General features: G+C 38.5%; 1 protein-coding gene and 1 long non-coding RNA gene across 6 annotated transcripts in view; one reads left to right on the forward strand and one right to left on the reverse strand.

Annotated features, from left to right (window-relative positions):
• Positions 1-21,690, reverse strand: part of MICU2 (mitochondrial calcium uptake 2) — a 148,585-nt gene that overhangs the window by 38,898 nt on the left and 87,997 nt on the right. For 3 of the 5 annotated variants that reach the window (XM_052812590.1, XM_052812592.1, XM_052812593.1), the window contains exon 3: positions 18,461-18,508. The exons of the other annotated variants lie outside the window; for them this stretch is intronic. In XM_052812590.1, coding sequence (XP_052668550.1) covers positions 18,461-18,508 — 48 coding nt within the window. The remainder of the gene's footprint in view (positions 1-18,460; positions 18,509-21,690) is intronic. 5 annotated transcript variants of the gene reach the window in all.
• Positions 1,231-14,673, forward strand: LOC128153329 (uncharacterized). The gene is made up of 3 exons (XR_008238927.1): positions 1,231-1,960; positions 2,987-3,025; positions 14,363-14,673. It is a non-coding gene; the product is annotated as an uncharacterized LOC128153329 (long non-coding RNA).

Below are 21,690 nucleotides of genomic sequence, written 5' to 3' on the forward strand. Positions count from 1 at the left end.
GCTGCTTGCATTTGCTCTGAGGACTGGTGCCCCTGCGTGCCGCAGCCTGCTTTGCTCCACGCTCGGACTCCAAGGCTTGCTCTGCTGCTTCGCGGGCATCTTGCATCCGAAGGGGCACCAGTGCAGCACTGCTGTCTGGAAACGGACGTGTTGGAGGCAGCGTGGTGGGCAGCTCTCAACAAACTTCTACCAAGCATTTTCACAGGCCCATAATTTAGCCAGACAGAGGTGCGTTCTCAGTACAACAGCAAATTTCCATAATGCTGGCAAAAGACATGCCCAGCTGCAGGGGGTCTCCACCAGCAACTTTTGGCTTCGGACGAGGGAAGCTGCTGGAACATCTCAACCAGCGATGGTTCATTTTTCAGCACAGGCAAACCAGTGCCCTGGCCTCTGCTCCCTGAACTGGCAGTAACAGTTTTGCTGATAAATTCCTCTCCCCATCCCCCCTCCCTCAAATCAGCCTAAGGCAGACACCTGGCACATAACATTTCAACTCAAATGTTTAAGTTTGACAAAAGTTATAAGCAACTAAAATTAGGGTTTTAATACTGGAGTGTTGAGTGACCCTAGCAACAGGTGTTGCCAGCACCACCTGTTACTGTGGATGAATACATTTTTGTGCACTGCCTGTACATATATTTACACCCATATACACACACACATATAAAGCTACATAGATAGATACCTTCTAGCTCAAAGGACATATGAAATCCTCTGCTTTGTCTCATTTGAGATAAAAGAAGTCAGACTCATAACAGTCTGGGAGAACAAGCACAAATCACTTCGGCCAGTAAGGCTGAGTCCTGAGCAGAGTGATGCAACACCACAGTTTAACACTGTTCACTGCTGCAGAGCATTTTAATGAATGGCTATTTAGCAAATTAAGTGATTCAGATCTCAGCTTTGAAATGTCACCTCCTCTGTACAGCACACTTCAACGTGGAATTAAACTACAGCAGCTCTTTCAGCTCTGGGAGACCCACATAGCGAGAAGCCTTATGAGGGAATGAGTCAGGCTGTAGGTCTGCGAAAAACAGTTTCTGAAAGAAAAAAGGGGAAACCATCCTGCAGTGTTTTTTGCTGTAAATGCTCTTTGTACTTGTTGTCTGTATTAAAGCCAGCCATACACCCTCATTTGGTTAACAGCAACTCCACTCATTCCATTCTCCTGGTGGCCCCAAGAGCATCACATCTGGAAAGAGCACCTGCTACCGCGGCAGTGTGCTGGGCAGCAGCCTTTTGCCAGCATCAAGGAGGATGATGAAGGGAGACAACCTGAACTCTGTGGGCTGGAACAGCAAAGGCATGAATAATTGATGCAAGGTAAGGAGAAAGCACTGGGAGCTACAGCTGAGACACTAGTTGGCCAAGTTGGTGAAGCTCTACACTTGGCTAAGTCCATGTTTCTGCGTGTTGTATTCAGCACTGTAACTCTGAAACACTTCAGCTAGCCAGTTTTAGGGAACATATCCTCAGTGAGAATTGCCCTACCTTGGTAAAAACTAAGAAAGGGAAGGAAAATCTGTTGCAGACATATGGACTCTCTTTTCACCAGCCAGCAGTCACAACTGCAACTGCCTAGAGCTCATACAAATGGCTGTGGCAGCCATCAACATCTGCTCTCTTGCATTCAGCTATGGCCACCCTCCAGAGGATGTTTAAGATGTTGACATGCCGACTGACTTCTTTCGGAGATGAAAAGACAGTAACAACAACACTACAGAGGTGCTCATGCTACCCTTGGCTGGGGAATCTTGGCATGGGTGAGAGGACTAGCAGAGGAGAGGAAGCCTTTGCTGGGTGGCAGAAGAGGAAGAGGACGGTCACATCACCCCAGGACGTGGCGAGGGGCAGAACGAGGTGGGCGAGAGTCTGTCCCTGCCACGACTGACTGCAAAAGGGCAGCTGCTACAATAAAAGAGGAAAAAAGGCAGGAGGAAAAGGGACAGATTGAGAGGTAAACAAAGACAATTCTACTTTTCTTAGTAGTAAATACAGCAGAGTAATAAATGTGGAACCTTTTAATGGTGCTCTTCTCAAATGGGCTTCAAAATCAAAAGATTTAATAACCTAGTCAGATGAAAACGGCATACAGATGTCAGCAAGCATGTGTACCGGTAGGCCAGGAATTTTTTAGAGAAAACCTGACATTTGAGACACTAGTGTTATTTTTCATATTGCCGTTTGTGTGAAGTATTAGAATACAATCTTATAATAATGCAATAATTTAAACTGTAGAATGAGTTTCCTCCAATAATTATTTGAATATTTTTCAAAGAATTAAATCCAGTTATATTCTACTGGTACTGTCACCATATAAAATAATCTGTGAAGGCTCAAATCTCCGTTTTTACTTGGAAACATTAGCTACTTTTATGGTAGCACTCATTCTCTGAATACTGATTTAGCTCTTGGTGCTTATTCTCTCCATTTATTCACTTCCTAACAATGAGATCACTTTAAACACCAACAAGGAAAGCTCTGTTAATATCGCACACTACCATATCAAACGTGCAGCTCTCTGAGGAACCAGGTCTTTTAAGGCCTCGTCTACAATAATTAGGAAAAGAATGTCAATTCCTCTTTGCAGAAAATGCACTGCAAAAGTATGAACAGTTTTCTTAGCCAGTTTGGACACTGAAAAAAGAAGTCTCTTCCTTTCTATCAATTAAATCTTGGTGCTGTCATTCCTGACACATGACTACAAATACATCAGGATCTAAGTCTCTCTCTGAGGAATACAGGCAATGGTTATAATTATTAGGAACTAATTAATCTAATAAGTAAAAGATCTATACGATGCATTTTTCTACAGTTTTATTCTTTTACCTTGATAGATTCTTACTAACAGGTAAATTTATGACATATTAGAAAACTTGTTTGTAGTAGTAACAGTCTTTGGTATCAGAAGAAGAAACTTGGAACTTTTATTGTTTTGAACTTGAATGAATGAGAAGAAAAACAACTTTTTTTTTTCCTACAGACCTGCCAAGACTGTGATAGAATTCTGGCTTAAAGGACAGTGAATATTTTCAAGGGTCTCTATGTATTTCACAGATGCTACCATCAAGTTTTCACCATTTATAGTGGGTCCATGAAACAACGAGGTACAGACACACCTTTCATGGACAAAAAGCCATTTTAGCTTTTTAAGTTGAATGAATACTGAGTCTACTTAGAAGCACACAAATTCTGTGCTGTTAGCCAAGAAAGTTAGCTGACAACTGTAATTAAGAAAACACTGCCAAGAGCAGCTATGTCAGCCTTAATTTGCCTTCGGCAAACCTGGGTATTTTGTCACATACATTTCTTACATTAGAAGTGTTTCCGTCATCTATCAGTTTTTTTACACTAAGATGTAGAATGGACCCGACATCAATGTTAGGATTAACATTAGGAATGGGCTGAATTAAACAAGTACCCACTTGCACTCAGTAACGCCCATTTACACCTGTACAGCTAAGGAAAGGCTTAGATCTGACAAAAGACATTCAGAGCCAAAGAATGAACAAAAGCAGTAAGATCAACCATTACAACAATAATCAAGTGCTAAAGCAAAAGTAGAGAAGTTACTACTATCTGCAAGAAAACATAATTTTACATGTCTCTTCAAATGACACGAGTATATCATAGGTATCTTTTCCTAGGAGGACAACAAACTCCTGTCCTTTTTATCAGCAAAGTCACTGAGATGGTTTGACCAGGATCTCTTTTTAGCTCCATTTGAGATAGACACAGTGATAACCAACTACAAAAAAAAAAAAAAATTCTCCTCCCAGTTTTTTAATTTTAGATGGCAATCATTGCTATCTTTGCTGAAGCTTGGCAAGTTCAAAGTCATACTGGGGTACCAGGAAACCATTTGTTTTTTCGTGAAAAATTAAGACGAGAATAGCATTAAGTATGTCACAATTCAAGCAAACTCTGATTCCGCAAAACGATGAGTGAAACAAACCTTTTAAGCTGGATGGGATTTCGGCACAGTTGTAATCTGAGGATCAGGGTGTTTTAAAAACCAAACCACTGTGCACAGCTCATGCCATGGCCTTTACAGCAGAGCCCACCCTGCAGCCTTGCCTGCCATGGGAACAAGAATTTGTATTTCTCCGTTGTAGTTAGCTGCCAGCTTTCACACAAGCTGAACTCTGAGAACCCTGTCCCTACGCCCTGGTGAGCTGGGTTAGGTAAGAATTGTGTATGTTGTTTTCCTTGGGGAGATCCTGTTAAAATTTTTGTTTAAATCAACCTAAAATATAAGATCATTGAAACTCTACAGCTTGTATTTCATTCCCAGCTCTCTCTCAGATATTTTTTATGACACTGGACAACTACCTTATCTCAACAAGGTGTCCTTTGTTTACCCGCTTTATTTACAGTCTCACTCTTTAAAGCTCTTCCATGTATTTATGAAGTACTTACTGCTAATGAAACCAATACTGTAAAGGGCAAAAATTCAAGCCAGTAATTAGTTCAAGGCCTCCTTTTGAAATATTGGTGATACTGGAGATAATCAAGGATAGCCAAAAAAATTAAGGCTTTTTGAAAGCATGACAAACCAAGCGGTCAGATTCCTATGATAGCTCCTGGCAAACCAATACCTGAATAATAAATGAGCATGCTATTTAAATGAATTAAGAATCCACTTCAGCTAGAAAGCTTTTACTGAACTAGTGCATTGCTCCATTGAAAGATAATTGATAAAAGTAATTTCAATCATGTGAATTGAACCACCTGAATTAAAATCCAAGTATGCCCAGTGGAAAAGGCAATTTGCAATAACAGAAGCTTCTGATATGCTTTACAAAACAAGCTTTGCATCTGTCCTCCTTTATTTAGAGCAGTCATTCCTCCGAGGAAACGAGAAATATACAGTGCTGGGCAGAGGCCAGCGCTGGCAAATCTCCATTTCAGAAGAGCAGTTGCATCAGAGCCAGTCAATACCGGAAGGCTTCTCTGTGACTAAGGCAGCCCAGGGTAAAAAGGGTGGGACGCTGATGCAGGGAGAAAACATCAAAGAATGACACAGTCTTTTAGGAAGCTGAAACAGACTGAAAAATTAAGATAAGCCAGTTTTCAAAACCTGTTAAAGAGACCGTGGCACCGAGTCACCAGCAGTGCCAGGAGTTCCAAAATAACCAAAGGCATCAGGGTAAAAGCAGATTTTGTGGTGCTCGTTACAGAGCACGCGAGCAGCTCAGTCCTCGCTGGTTCTGTAGCAGGAGTCTGTGGCGATGGGCAGGGAGAACAGAGGAACAACCTCTCCTTAGGTATTATCCAGGGAAAGTGACTTGCTCCCAGACCTGCTCTCTTTCTAATAACATATCCAAACTGCAGATAGGAAAAGCTGAGAAGAGGTTCAAACTTCCAAGCTTACCACAAGACTTGCACTGCAATGATATATGGCATACAGAAAGTTATTTCTTCCAAAACACCAGAAAAGTCTAACAGGCGTGTAACAGCAGTCCTTGGCTGCAAAAAGAACATGTGATGCGAGTTAAGATTTCACATGTAACACACAAGCAGCAAGGAGCCAAGCAGAGAGCGCAATCGGAGATGAGCATCTCCCCGGCAGAAGAGGCTGCCAGCGCTCTGGCCTGGTTCTGAGCTCAGGACTGGAGGCAGCATCCAGAGGGAAAATGTGTCATGTGAAATACAAGTCCTCAGACTCCCAAATAAGCACGTCATGCTCGGTTCCTCTGGCTTCATTTAGATGTCTAAAAATTAGATGCCTAAATCTGAGTTAGTGATCTCTATGGTGCTTTGCTGTAACTATGATCGTGTAAGGACATACGTAGAAAAGGGTTTATAATTAACTTTGAAATCTGCTGCTCCTATTTCAGCTCTGAAGAAGAGCTCATATGCCCAAAAGCTTGTCTAATTTTTCCAACTCACAGCAGCTGGTCTAATAAAAGATACTATCTCTGCCTACAAACCTCATCCTGACTAATGACCCCAGGCTCCATTTATAGTCAAGGGAGAGAAACAGACACAGCAAAAGAGCAATTTATTCCAGGTTGAGATACGTGTCTAATACAGGCCTTGGACTTACCTGTTTCCTTCCATTAACTTTAAAGAGATGCTACAATTACTCGCTCTGACCTGACATTCAGCTTTTATATATCTAAATTGAGTAGATGAATCCTTCTGCACGTAACCAGATAACTCACACCATGACCGCTTTTTGTATTTGTTATATCTGTAATCTGTTTTTTCCAACCTCCTATCTATCAGCCCAATGTTAGCAGTGCTAAGGGCATGTATTCTCTGTTTTATTAAGAACTTAATCAGATACAAGGGCAAAGTGTACTACAGTTTAAGAGGCAGAGTGACTGCATAATTGGAGCAATAAAATATTATAAAGGACAATTAAGATTACCTGGAAGGAGCTGTATCCAGCTGTATACATTTCTGAGACCAGAAGGGTGGAGAATGACTTCTGCTAACCTACAGAGAACATTATGCAGTTCAGACTTTTGGGATGGATGGCATCTCCTGAATCTGCACAAAACCACGGACCTTCCACAAAGAGCAGGCAGGCAGAGCCTCAACTCACGAAAAATTCCTAGTATTAGGCTTGAGATGGTAGTCAGTCTCACCTAGCAAAGAAAACAGCATAAGCTAGTCTAAGCCTTCAAGAAGACTCAATTCAAAAGTTCAATTAATGAACTTTGATCCTACTCTAAAATAAAGAAGAGATGATTCCTGTAGCATTGCTGTGCTGTATGTTGTCATTGCCTATTGCTAACAAAGACTAGTTTTTCAAATACTATAGTGCCGGAGCTCATGCTAGGTTAAGGTACTAACAACAGATGAAGATAAACTATTATGATAGCCTCGTAGCACTAGAGGTTTAATTTTGTTCCTCTGCTAGACAGTGTTAGAAGTTGTGAATCCTGGCCTAAGGGCTCTGTAATCTACTTTACGGCTGAAGAAGGTAAGTATAACAAAAATTAGAAGAACAAATAAAGTAGGGTAAGAACAACTACAATGAAATGACACAGTTAAAAATCTAACTGCATGCACAACTTGAGCAAATTGCATCTTAATCATAAGCAGAGACTAATCTGGATTCAGAATGAAAATGTGTGCAAATTAATCGTCCCACAATCAAAATGAAGGAAGAAAAGGTCAAGACCTTAACAGCACCAGAAATTGATTCTTACCTCACTGTGTAAGACTTGATTTAAGCTTATATGCTTAAGATAAAGCCACCATCACCACTGTAGCAACTATCCCTATCGTATCTCATTCAGCCAATTCCTTTACAATTTGTATTCTTTCATATATCTGGAGATCTTCCCTACCATGACAAACTGTTATTTTTCACATGCATCTTACAAAATGTAAAAAAATATAATACAGTTAAAGACTAAGCACAAGAATATTAATTATTACAAATTGGATTCACTTGCTGGCAAACATAACTGAGGTGCCAGGTGAAAAATTCATCCTTTGTGTGGGAATTTGTCACTAGCATAAAGCTACTTTACTAACCCTGGAATAAGGAAATAGAGGGCATGTGTCAGAGAGGACTATCTCTTTCACCTTCCTGCTTTAGTGCAATTTATCCCCTAAGCAGGAACTGCAAATCATATCAAACTGTGTCAAATTATATTAAGTAACTGTATGGTTTATTTATCGCACTTTGATATGTAACGAACATTCCAACATGCAAGAATTACAGATAATGAGGCCAGAAATGACCATGTGGGTCACCTACTTTGTCCTATTGCTCCCACCAGACTTCTGCTTATGCATTATCTCATCAGTTTATGTGCACACAAATACATGTTCGCACATTTGAAAGATAGTATTAATACTAAACTGTAGTTTGGAGTTCAAAAGACAATAGTGACATTAATTCAACTGCTTTTTTTTTATGAAATAGTTTGCTTTTTCTTAAACATACTCATCCAAGTAAAAACTTCAGGGTACTGTTGATATTGCTGATTCCTAGAGGAAAAGAAAAAAATAAAATGCAGTAACTTGATATAATTTAAAAATTAAAACTGGAAATATTTGTGAAAAAATTGAAGTTATTCATGGCATCAGCATGAAAAATGCAACACTGTTACCATAATTCTGTTCAGATGTAGGGCATTTATAGCACTTGTGTCCAAGCAGTAAATAGCTGACATATTAGTGCATCAAGCCAATTTAAATTACTGCAGTGGGTAAGTAACCGGGAGCACTGACATTTCTCATAAATTGAGTGGGTTCTCAAGAGTCCTGTAAATATAAAAAGCTATTTAGATCCAGTTTATATAGTAGCTCACTTTTTTTCCTGTTTCACCCTATCACATATCAAAATTATTTACACCATCATTAATGCTTTCTTTTTTGTTAAAACAGTATTTTTCTTTTAAAGATTAATTTACTTCCACTACAGCAACACGCAGTAAAAGTTCTTAGAAATATTGCAAAAAATGTTCCAAGAGGTGACAGCTGATTGGAAAAGTACAATGGAATTTTGCTAGAAGTATCAGTTTGGGAAACTTTTGTTCATCATGTCCCAGCAACCCCTAGTCAAACCTTTGGAAGAAAAAAAAAAAAAAAAAGAGAGAGAGATGGCTGATGTCCTTCTGCACTGCTATTGTGAGATCTGGAAATCTCATCATCAGGATGCCTGATTTCTATTGCTGTACTATTCTAATGATGGTGGCAATCGTTGTTCCTGTTTCATTCTCCTAGTGCCTTGTCCCTCCATCAAATGTCTAGAATTTGAGTCCTTTAGGGCTGCCCTATATCCTCCACAGACTAAACACACCCTTTCCAACATTTTATTGTTCTTATTTCTTTCCCAGTAGTAACAATTCTGGGGAATATAGCACAAACAGCACCTTTTTGGTGATTGGGAAAGATGGTCTCAGGAGTTTCAGAGAAGCTGGTGGGAAGACCCATGAAGTGGGGCTCCCCTGTGGTTAAGGGAAATTGCCTCATTCACAGAATAGCTGAAGTTGGAAGGGAGCTCTGGAGATAGCTTAGAATGTCCTTATCTCCTCACGGTGACAACTGGAAAAAGCTCAAAGCAGGGTCAGTCAGGGCAAGTTGCCCAAGACCGTGTCCAGTTGGGTTTTGAATATGCTTGCAGACGTGTTTCTAGAAGGGTTATGAATACAAGACATCTCTCTCATTTAATAGTCACCTGACCAACTTCACAATAGGAAAACAGCAGTTTAGGTACTTTTGTAACCTACACTAACACCAAATACAAGCAGTAGTTGATAGGTTTCATATGGAGTTTTAATATAAGTAAGGGGGGAAGAATCCTAAAGGCAACACCATTCTTATGCAGTTGAAGACTGTATCCTGGCTTCAGTTCTTACCGACGACCTTGAAGGAAGAGACAGCATTTTTGCCTTATTTGTCAAGACGTGAGAGCACTAAGTAGCGGATTTAGCAGTGAATTTGGGCATTTTATTGAAAGGAAACAATTCTATGTTGCTAATTTCATTAATGAGAGCTCTGTGTTTAAGCTCAAGGCCTGGGACATTTTGTCTTGCTGTCCAGAGCGTGGTAAATACCCCCAAAATACACAACCTTATTATGCTTATCTTCCAGAACATAAGCCCCATTCATGAACATGCAATTTACAGTGACTAGATGTCTTAGGGCATTGCTATTGAGTTTACAGAACAGTTAATTTGTAAAATATAACCAATATAAATTCTGCTTAGGAATGAAAGGATTAAGTGAACACCCACTAGATGGGTGTTCAGTTACTGCATGGGGTGACCTGGGCTAGTAACAGCTCTAGCTCCTGTTCACCTCTGCTTTGCAGGAGACTTTTCTTGAAGAAACAACAAATACACTTGTATAAGAGGACAAAACCGGATGAAATCACCCTCTTTACTAGAAATTTGGAAATGCTTTACTAAATTAATTACTACCTGTGTTGAATGTGGGTAAGTGGAACTTATAAAACGTATGACAAATTTAAACAGAAGAAAGTACACAATATTGATTTGGATCCACTTATTCTATGGTTTTACTCAAGATACTTGTATTTTCGCAATTAGTGATATTATCTGCCTGTTCCTCATCCTCCCAAACTCTCCTGACGTCATCCATTGAAAGAAAAGGGTGAATAAACACTCACCAAAGAAACATATCCATTTTGCAGTTAGTTTTATTAAAAGGATGAACTGAATTACTGGATGTCTATTCCAGTAGAACCTAATGCATCACTTTCTTTTTCAGCAGAATTGTAATAACTGCAACTAATTCGCATTAGTGATTAGTGAATCAGCATAAGGAAAAAAAAAGAATAAAAGTGCTATTTTAGGGGAACAGACCTTTGGCATAGGTGCAGTACTGTAGCACTTCAGATATTTTAGATTCCTGGAGATTACAAGGGTGACTAGTGATAAAGGGAATTGCTATTCAGAGCTGAATTAAGCTGATCCTGTCATGTCAGAATTACCAAAAGGAACCTTTTCCCTTTATAAAGCTCTGAAGTGCAACCTTACACGAAAATTTTAGGAAGGCCATTTTAATGCAGATGACCCCAGTGATGACATTACTTTTTCCAATTGCCACCATGAGAAGATAAGGACATTCTAATGACCATGTTTGGGAATTTTCCTACAGAAGACTCTGCCTACTGCTTTGGGCATTTTAGTGATCCTGCACAGCCCTACTTCATTATTTCCATAACCCTCCAGGTTCAGGCATTATTGCAATCTCTAGCTTTTCTTTCTTTCTTCCTTCTCATGCTTAATCGGAGTTCCTTTCAGTAGCTGACTTGCTTTCCTTCAGTTGATGGTCCACGTCATTCTCGCTTTTACCTTTAAATTAGCCAGGAGTTTCTTTCTACTTCTAAGATTAGCTCATTCTGTTATTAGCACATACAGAAACTCTGAGCAAACCAGTAACAGCCCGTGCTGAGTCTAACTTGTTTATACATCATTAACATCTGTCACATAGCAATTAACAGATGTTTGGGAAGTTTTCCTACAGCAGGGGCTCCAAGGGTATGTAAAAGTGATAACAGAATGCTCCTGTATTTTAAGCTAAGAAAGGTTTATCCTATTTTTGCCACACAAAAAGACTACTGGAGCAATACAGTTTTGGCTAGTTTCTGAGAGTACCAGAATGAAGAAAGTTATATAAACCGAATTTGAAACATTGCGTTTATTCCAAAGATAAGGTGGTAACAGAGAGAGGAGCAGGATCATGAAAAGTCTGAGAACTCCCCTAAAAGATCAGAGAGAACTCAAGTAATGAGAACTCACAGAAGGGCTTAAAAACAGATGTTAATCATGCCTTATTGCAGTGGCCCAAACAGTTTGGTTAATTTGCAAGTTAGAAAAAAATAAATGCTGCCAATAGTAAATTTAATAATAAATTACTGACACGATGTCCACCAGCCTTCCGTGTTAGTAGAAAAGAAAGTCTCGTGCACCAGTTAGAACACCTCCTCCGCTCTAAGGGGTGAACTTTGGAGACTGAGTAAGAGAAGCAAAGATAAGCTGTCTCTTGACCCTGTGACTTCAAACTCCTCACATTCTAAAGAAAAAAGTTTGGCAGAAAGAAAATAAAAAAATCTAGACAAAGACGACCAAGTCTCTTTCAAAAAAATGAAGTTATTGTTTTCTAGAATTGTCTTATTTCCCCAGGAAAAAAAGCTTTCTCCCCTGAATTCAAATCATCTGATGAAGGAAATCTTAAAAAGACATTTGGCTTTACCCTGGATTTAATTTTATATTCAAATTTTCTGAAGAATTCTGATCTTATTAAGCATGAGAGGAAACACTGTATTAGGTCTGTCAAAACAGAAATAGAACAGAAATATTTGTTCAGTAAAGATAACGGAGGAGACAAATCTAAAAGCATAAATACACTTTACTCAAAATTCCCACTAACATCTTCTCATTTAACTTGTAGCAGCTTTCAGTATACTGGGCTTCTCTGTCCACTGCCTCTAATTATCCTTGCATTGTCTCCTTTCTGCCATACCCAGCTTCTCTCACAAAACTAACTGCTCCTCCAAGAGCAATCTTGGACTGAAAAAATGAAAATTTTTTCCTGTTCCTGTGCAAAGGCGTACATTACCTGGGGGCATCAAGCCCTTAACATCCTAAAAGGATGTTCTTTGCCAGCTCGCTCTTTGTCTTAATCACGATTCCGTGACTACTTTACAACTTTCTTCACCTAAGAACACAGAAAATAACTTGCTTTACGGTACTACCCTCAGCCTAGCAGACACATAGAGCTACAAATGAGGACCAAAGCACCTATGGTTCTGGAAGCTCTTCTGCGCGTAGCAACTGTGAGTAAAGCACAGGCTAAATGAGTTTAAGTGTTTTGCTCTAGTGAGTATTGCTTTGTACCATTCTTCTCCTTGACTGAAGCTGCAGTTTGACAATTCAGATATTTCAGTAACAGTATTAATTTTAAAAGTTCCTGACTTCAACTCTTGCTCCATCTCTTAGGCCACAGTGATTGCTAGCAGATTGTGCTGTGAGCCAGCGAATGAAGCTGGCTTTATAAAAAGAAATCAAATTCAGAAAAGCATGGAATAAAGCTACCTACACAGAGCCATGGAACGGATGGCCTCACCCAGCTAGAGGAGATAAAAATAAGCTTGGGTTTGCTTAAGACCAGTGCTGACTGGTAATATAATTATCTATAATGCATCATGGGGCTAAGATTCAAAAGGAAAAAAAAAACTATTTTAGGTAATGGGAAGTGTTAGCACAAGTGCAAGTGGGTTTAAACAGACAGTGATTAATTTTAGGTGGGATATCAGAAGAGTTTTCAAGCAACAGAGGAGATGCTGTGTCACTGTTTTCCAACATAAGCAGTGGTTACAAATGATTTTAAACTGAGCATGAAAAATTTATAAAAGGTCTATATTTTAAGTTTTTAAACTGCTAAAATAGGTGCTTGCTTTTATAATATATATGATAAATTTTGACATACTTAGCCATGAAATGCTAAAAACAAATGCTAAGCCATTATGTATCACACTAATAGAGAATATAAATTCTTAAAAACACATTACAAGATATTACATGTTAACTTAGGTGAGCTGTGGTTAAAAATACATGTGTTCTTACACTGGTACAACTAAGCAGATATCCTTTTTCTTCCTTAAAGCAGTACTGGACATAAAGAATAGGGACCGTCCTCCTGAAATGAGCATTCATTTTAGCTGCAGAGGAAAGAGATTGAATTGAAATTTGAATCAAATTTTAAGTAGGCTTTTTACAATTCTCAAAGTGGGTGCAAATGAAAAGCAAACAATAGATGGCTTGATTTTAGTGAAAGAGTAAAGTAATTTTATGTTGCCCACTGTACTTCTAAATTGACCATACTGGTTTAAAAGCCCCTCTTACTTTTTCAACAGCAGAGACTGCCTTTACCACCATTCACATCAGAAAAAAAACATTGCTCTTTTCTGCTAAATAGTTGCTCTCTTTTGCCAATTCGAACAAAGCCAGAAAAGCAGATGAAATTTTTGAAAATTAGATTTTCTATTTTCTCCCAAGAAAGTGACAGCAAAACAGAAGTGAGCTCTCACATTTTCTATCACCAAAAAATCCATGGAGAAGAAATAATTGCTATGTCAGGGTGTGGGTGACTGTTCAGAAGTTGTCAGACACAGTAAATAAATACAGTCCCAATGGAAAAGCAGATGTCCATCCACATGAGACAAAATGACTAATTTTAGTATTCTCTATTATAAGAATCTGCTCTGTCAGGCCCACAACTGTTTGGATCCAGTCCACAGTTAAGAACAAACACACCTCACTCTTCCCCAGGAAAACCAAAACCAAAACGAAAAAACATTTGGACAGGAACAAAAAAGACAAAAATTGTCTGTTTTCTGGAACTGGCAGTTTCTCTGGTGGGATACGGGACTTACTTAGCACTTGCCAATACCAATGCAGCAGCAAGACTCCACTGTCCCAGTAGTTCCAGCAGTATCAGAGGTATTGGCACAAAGGACGTGAATTCAAGGCTTGAAAAGAAGGCTAGCACTTGGGAAAACAAGCTAAATCATACCAAAGACTTCAAACGTCAGCTCTTCTGAAAGACAACTGAAATAGTCTGGATAAAGTCAAATGGCAGCTGGCTTGGCCATGTTTTATGTTCAAATTCCATACAAGGAGCCCATTTTTTTATCTTTATTAAGCCAGGTAGGACCGCAGCTCTTGGTGAACAAAGACCCAGGATATTGGCATTTTCTATATACTGATAAGCTAACCAAAAGAAACAAGAATGGCCAATTAGGATGCATTTGGACCTAGTAATGATGCTGAATTACCTTTCACCTGGTAAGAACCAAGGCAGGATTTGTTGGAAAATGTGGCATCTTTTGTTAGCTATGGCTGAAAAATCATTATGCTTTCAGGTACACAAGCCTTTTCCAGGTCTGAGAGGAAAGATAACTAAAGACATAGCCAGCAGAACGACCAGGTGCTCAGCAGTATTATGGATGGCGGCGTGAGGACCAGAGCTCTCTGATGGACTGGACAACGTTGGCAGATTGATTCGATTACTAAGAGTTGGGTCTCGGCTGTATTCTCCTCTGCAGTAACGAAGCTGGTAAGCCCAAGACAGGGCACTGCCATGTAAGCAGGTGGCTCTAACAAGAGAAACCTGTGTGTTTTACACATGGAAAAAAGTCTTTGAGCTCGGTATTTGCTTTTGTTTCACAGTAGATGAGAAAGGCCACTGAGCACAATCTGTGCTATAACCCACTGCAGGTGCAGGGGTGGGGAGTAAAAAAGGAGAGCATAACCCAGGTAGTTCCTCTCTTAGGAAAACAACGCCAGTGTTTTCCAAACAGAGAGCAGAGGAACTTCTCAAAGGTCTCCCTGGAGACCATAGCCATTTGGCAAGTAAGGACAGCTCCTCTCACCTACCAAAGCAGGCTGCACACCTTGCCTGCTATTAGCGCCTAGAAGGAAAGTGATTGGTACTCAATGGTTCTACCTTAGATATTTAAAAAAAACCCCTAATGTAACATTCCTTATGAAAACGTGCAGGGGAAAAAAAAAAATCAGTCTATATCAAGATTACTTTTTCAAAAAAGGAGAAATCATATGGCTAATATAATAAAAATTCAGTGTTGGCCTAAGGAAAAAGCACAGAACCATCAGCACTGAGAGAGTTACAAACAACTGAAAATGTGAGGCTAGAATGCATGCTAGATTTTGGCAGGAGCCTGACCTGCACTCCTGGCACTTGATATCATTCACCGAGGGTCCGCCAGATCCCCATCGGTTCTAAATATCTGAATGCAATCCAAGGAATTTTATAAACAGATTGTACTTCTTAGGTACAAACCAATACCTGTCTGTGTTAAGGACATATGTTGCAAGAAATTAAAATACATTTAAGAGTGATAAAAATTCATTGAGTCTGATTTTCACGCTACATCTGTGAAGACTTAATTGTCAGTTAAGCAGGATGTTTCAGAACTGATTAAGTTCCACTGAATTTATTAAAAAAAAATACTGAAGTAATCTGTCAAGAAGTGTTCAGAACCCTTGACAGAAAAAATCCCAGAAATATTTTCTGTGGTATGCAGACAGTATGTTATAAATGTAGTTGAAATAGTGTGTGGTGTTCTACAAAAATAAAAAATTTTTACAAATAGGAAGAATATTCAGAGACCAAGAATGATTGTATGAGTTCTTGAAATTTGCTCATATGTATAAAAAAAAGTGACTTCTCTGTTAAGTATTTTAAATATCACAGTAGTATGTCACAAAACTGGAATACTTGACTAAAGCAGAAACTGTTGCAAGACTTCTGAAATTCTAAGGCAGCCGATGTTTATACAACAAGCAGACTCCTGTTATTAATAACCAGATCTTTCCATTACTTGTACTACAAGTATTCTGTATGCGCAGAATATATTTTCATTCGTTTCAAGGAATCTGTTTTCCATTCAGATGCCATTAAATAACCAATAACTTTCACACTTTAAATAACTAAATCCTTCAAGATGTGTGCTGAGACCACTTGCTTCTTGCTCACAACTCTGCTGAAGCCTGACCAGTTTTATTATTGGTACTATTTTTGTGCTGAGTTTTAAAAAATTGCTTTCATTCATTGAGAAGTTGCAATATATCTTCTCATTAACAATTGTTTTTCAGAAAGCTAAATAGCTAGTAATGTATTTTCAAAACATAACATCTTGCCAAAGTTTTTAGCAACAACTAAAAACATCAGTGTGTTATCAACATTATTCTCATACTAAATCCAAAACATAACACTATACCAGCTACTAGAAAGAAAATTAACTCTATCCCAGCTGAAACCAGGACATCTAATCAGTAAGCACTGCAGTCAATTGAGACAAGAACTCTGATTCTGCGTCATTCTCCAGCTAGTCAGCAATGCCACAAAGGGAAAAATAAGAATTAATCACAACAAAGCCATGAGCTTATTATAACCTTACTGTCATTTCATGCAGACATAACCACAAAAATACAAATGTAATTAATACAACGTCAGTACAATTCTAAGGATCAAAAATATATTTTCCTATTTGACCTTACAAGGTATGTATCCCAGGTACCTTCAGCACTGTCTCATAACATGCATGGTTCAAAGTATGGAAATGGAACAGGGAGAAAAAAAGGACACCTTGTCCCTGCGCAATAGTATGCTAAAACCTGCTTCTTCTTAAATGTCCATGGTTCCCTTTCCTCCAAACACCACTGCTCAATCCTTCCTCCTGCTCCCCCATCCGACCGTGCACGCTTCCTCGCTGCTACAGCACTGGAAGCCAGCTCTTGCCTGACACCTCTGCTCTAATCACAGCACCTCTTGCATCTATTTTTCGGACTCTCAACCTAACAAGTTTTTCTGAAAAACAAAAGCAAACAAATAAGTCAGTGCAGTGGCCAGCGGTTAATATACCAAAAAAGCAGCCTGGCCAACAGACGAGATTTGATTGCTGTGGGGTGGAAGACCCCATCTCCCCTCAAGAAACCCATTTCTGATTCTGTTACATAGTACCTCGTGATGCAACTGCTATGAAAATGCATTAGTCTTTATTTTAATTTCACAACAAAGCTTATGTCCAGACGTAAATACACATTATCAAGATTGTAAGAATTTCTGCAGTATTTCTGCTGTTTCTAGATAAAGAACTATTTCCCTTCAAATTAATTTTTAGATAAACCAATCCCATGAAGATCATCAGTGTTGCATCAGACAGCCTATGTAACTAAGTTATCAGTTTTAACAAACTATTGCTGAGGAGAAAAGAAGAAAAAAAATCTTAATTAGCTTATCTATTTACCAACAATTGGCTGAGGTACAACATTTTATCCACAACAATCTAATATTTTATCCAGAACATCAATTCTAATGTTGTATTTGGACACTTAAGAGAAAGTAAAAGGCCAAATGTATAGAATACGTTACTTGAAAGACTTTCTTAGGGTTGTGGTAGGATTTCCTGATGCTGTTTGGGTGACGAAGGATAGCTGAAGATGAAAAATTCACAGTATGGGCTGGTTACAGAAGCAGAAATTTTCAGCAATCTGCTTATCTTTGCTTATGTGTACAGACCCCTCAACAGGAACATTACTTTCCTTCACTCATAACCCCACTTTAAGAAATGAGTAAACAACAATGACTAAGAAGCTTTGGCTGAAATGGCTGATTTTGTTTCATTTTTCTAAAACTCAGAAGAGATTCATATAATGACCTTAAACAATCATATTGCTTCTTCACCTTTGCTTTGCTTTACCTTCCATCTAGCACTGGGCAAGGGGTCATCTCTGTCCTGCATATCCCAGCTTGCAGAGTTCTCTACTGTGTTTGGAGGATTTGAGCAACAACAACATATCAGTGCTAAAAAATACTAAATGCAGAGACAAAGAGAAAATGATCTCTTTGTTAACACATTAGAAATTCAGGAGGATTGAATTCAGTTCCCAGCTCTGCCAATGGTTCCCCATATAACATTTCAATCCTCATTTCCCATATGGAGCTTCACCACTTACACAAGCTTAAATCTTATGAATCCTAGGTTTTAGGTCTGATGCTCATGCATGACTTGTATCAGTCTGATTAGTTACCGTGTATGAAATTCAGGTCAAAATGAAGACACTTAAGTATAGGCATCTAAACTCCCACTAGAGGCAAAAACTTGAGATCCAGAAACAAAAAGACTGACTTAGCTCGTTCTGAAGCGCCCATCTACTGGCTGGTCCCTCTTGGCTCTCCAAACCCCACCGACAGCACCAGCACTGATCTCCACTAAGGGCAATGGAGAACCCAATTTTCTAGCCATTGCAGCCTTGCACTGTATCCTTTCCTCAGATTTATTCACAGTCATAACCACGCCAATGCTGTGACAACATAAAGCCATACATCATATCAAACCTGTGAACATACCACAACCTTGCGCCAACCATGTTTTCACTGAAAGCTTAACCAATTCAAACAACTTCTCCCAGCAAACTTACAACACACTAATACTCACCGACAGATAGGACTCTACTGTGGAAATACTGCCTCTGGCACCCTGGTGCTATAACAACACAGGAAAATCTGTTTTACCGCAGATAAAGGACTGGTTCAGGATGTGAAGATGCTATGATGCACTAAATCTGGACTGCGTATATACAGAAGGATCAAGAACTTTATTTACCAGGTATCAAATGTTATCAGACAAGCTAAGCTGAACATTTGTATTCTACTTGAAAGAGGAAGGTATTTCTGGAATAGAATAATCTTCTCCAGAAAAATGAACATAAACACAGTCCAGATTTAATGTACTGCAAAATCTTCCTTTTCTGAAGGATTCTTCTATCTGTAGTCCTTTTCAAAATTTAATACAGATTTTCTTACATGTTCTCCAACAATAGCACACCAGAGATGATATTTCCATGGAGAAGCTCTAACACAGTATTAGCTGTATAACCTGGAATATGAGCCTAAGTAGGCACAACTGTTTAAAACACAGATTTTACATGAAGCTGGAAGGGTCTTTTAAAAACACTCCTGCATTGTAACGAAAATTCAGCGTGAGCTGAGCTTTATCTTTCTTATACCCATTATCTTAAAATTTTAGAAAAAATCTTAGAATTTCTGATACAACACAGCAAGTTCATATTATTCTTATTAGGTATTATGAGACATTGAGGAGTTTTTACATCATGATAAGAAGAGTAACAGAAAACACTTTCTCACTAAACTATCATTGCATCAGATACAACTGTTTACATGAACATCCCACAGATTACCCAGAAGAACTTGGTTGGTTTTGCAATGGTTTGCCACAAATCCCTGTGGTAACATTGTTTTAACAGGAGATTACATGGCATATAGCCATGAATCCCAAAATCTCAATGGTCATTTAGTATGCACTGCATTAACAGGTACAAAACACCGTCATAGGTGTTTTGTACCAGCACAAATGCTGTGCCACACTACCGCGTCTCATTTACTGTTTGCCACTGTTTATAGAGGTGGCTGCTTCCTTCCATAAAATAACTAACGGTAATAGAATTAGGCAAATATTTACAAAGATAATCCAGTGTGAAACACTGCATCTAAAAGCAAGCAAATTTTTTTTGGACGGTGCCTTTCTTCCTTCATAGAGCTTTTTGCTTTGTCAATATGCAGAACAAAGTAATCTGTCAGGAAACTCTGCATTTGTTATCAGCTCATTCTCCTTAGATGGCAGGACTGTAAATATTTTTCTTCATTATCACCCTGACAGTAAATAACTTTGCAGGTGTGATTTAATCAAGAGGAATGCCAAGATTTCACAATTTTTGGCCTACCTTAAAGAAAATGAGTAATAGAGAAACCCATGCACCAGGAAACAAATGAGCAGAACTAGTGAACTAAGGTCTATCAAGCAGGGTTCAAGATCACTTGGGTTGGATGACATTTGATATATTTGCACTACAGTTCATGTGTTTTCTTATCTGGGAAAGTGTTCTATAATAAATCATAATTTATTGCATGTTTTGCAACCTTGTCAAAGGGCACACCTAAGATTTTTGCTTCAGTAATAAATTCCACCGAACTGTGTACAGGAATGCACTTGACAATCTGGACATAGCTAAAATATTTTGGTATTTTCTAACGTCAGCACTTTTGATCTAGCACCAACAATTCATCTGGTTTACACAACACATTTACTTTCTTCTAAATTTAATTATGCCTAAAAACTAACATAAGATTTCAAAGTACTTCCCCAATGGCAATCACCAGTGAGCAAAAAACCTGAAGGCTGTTGGACAAGGACCCCTATTCCCAGCCCATAACTGCTTCTCATCCCCTCTTTTCGCTTGCCTTTTTTCCCCTTGGGAGTGTTTATCTCTGAATAGGAACAAAGCAACAGAATGTTGTGATCAACCTCAGCAATATTTCTTGGTGTACACAGCTAAATTGCTCGTGAGCCTTGTCATATGTTCCTGCCTATTATCTGTAAAAAAAGACAGCAGAAACAAAACTTTAGAACAGCCTTAAGACTTTCATATTATTATACACAGCAACCAGTTGGCAAACTCCAAGCAAATATTTATGAAGATGAATTGTTACTGCCAGGGTGCTTCAAATTTTTCCAAGAGTTTTTTTGTTGTTGTTGTTTTTTGGTTTTTTTTATTAGTGATTAATTAAAAATAGGTAGAAAATAATCAAATCATTACAGCTTTAAGTTCAGCATTATAAGACTCACCACTTGTATGCAGTATCACACGTTAAAATTGCATCTCAGTATGCCAGTAAGTGAAGGGTTTTCTAGGATTAGTGGTGACATGCCTGTTTTCCTTTCTAAAGCTACTGTTCAGGGTGAAAGGGAATTAATTTTACGATATAAGCAGAAAGTTTCAAAAAATAATTGCTGCTTTGCTGTGAAGTTCACCATCTTGATCTCCTCTGAAAATATCTGAATGGACACTTGAGATAGGCCTGTTTATTTGTCTCATATGAAACTCTTCTAAACACAATGAACAAACCACTGCCTTTGAAATACTTAAAATGCCATACTTCTCTGCTAACAACTGCTACCTCTGTTTGCAGTTACAAGAAAACCTAAAATCCCAAACAATATGACTTGAAGAGAATTGCTTACCATTGTGTTTATGCTACTGGACAAAGAACCCACACCAAAAAAATGTTTAGGAGCATTAGATTCAAGTATTAACATTTTTCTATGAATTGTCTATGATACTATTGTTGTAAGCCTGACCTCAATTTGAAATGCTAAATATGCATTAGTGCAAAGATTTTTTTTGTTCACATGTTTTTTCTTGTCATTATTTTTTCTTTTCCGTTTAACGCTGTTTCCTACTCATATTAGCAAAGTAACTGAAATTAACTTGGCTGCATTACAAATAAATCTTACCCGTATACCACTTCATTAAAAATCTGCACGTGTACTATTATAGTTGGAGTAACCGATTAATATGTATGAACTGCGAAGACTGAAAAACACTTATTTTTCTAACCTTTCTTTCACAGACAACTGCCTGAAATCCACACCTTCAAAACTGAAAATTGCAGTAGTCACTGTCTTTCAGTGTTTCAGGCTAGAAAACTCAAAAGAAAATCCCTTCTACATTTTTAACTGAATGTCCCAAGTTTTGAAGGGGAAAGAACTCTTTCTGTTAGCCATATATTAAAAAAAAAGTTATTTTAAGAGGCTCCATGACTTTCAAGGTCATAAAGTCCTCCTAAGGATTTATATCCAGCTTTGTA

The sequence above is a fragment of the Harpia harpyja genome, chromosome 17 (assembly GCF_026419915.1).
Source record: "Harpia harpyja isolate bHarHar1 chromosome 17, bHarHar1 primary haplotype, whole genome shotgun sequence".
Classification (NCBI taxonomy): domain Eukaryota; kingdom Metazoa; phylum Chordata; class Aves; order Accipitriformes; family Accipitridae; genus Harpia; species Harpia harpyja.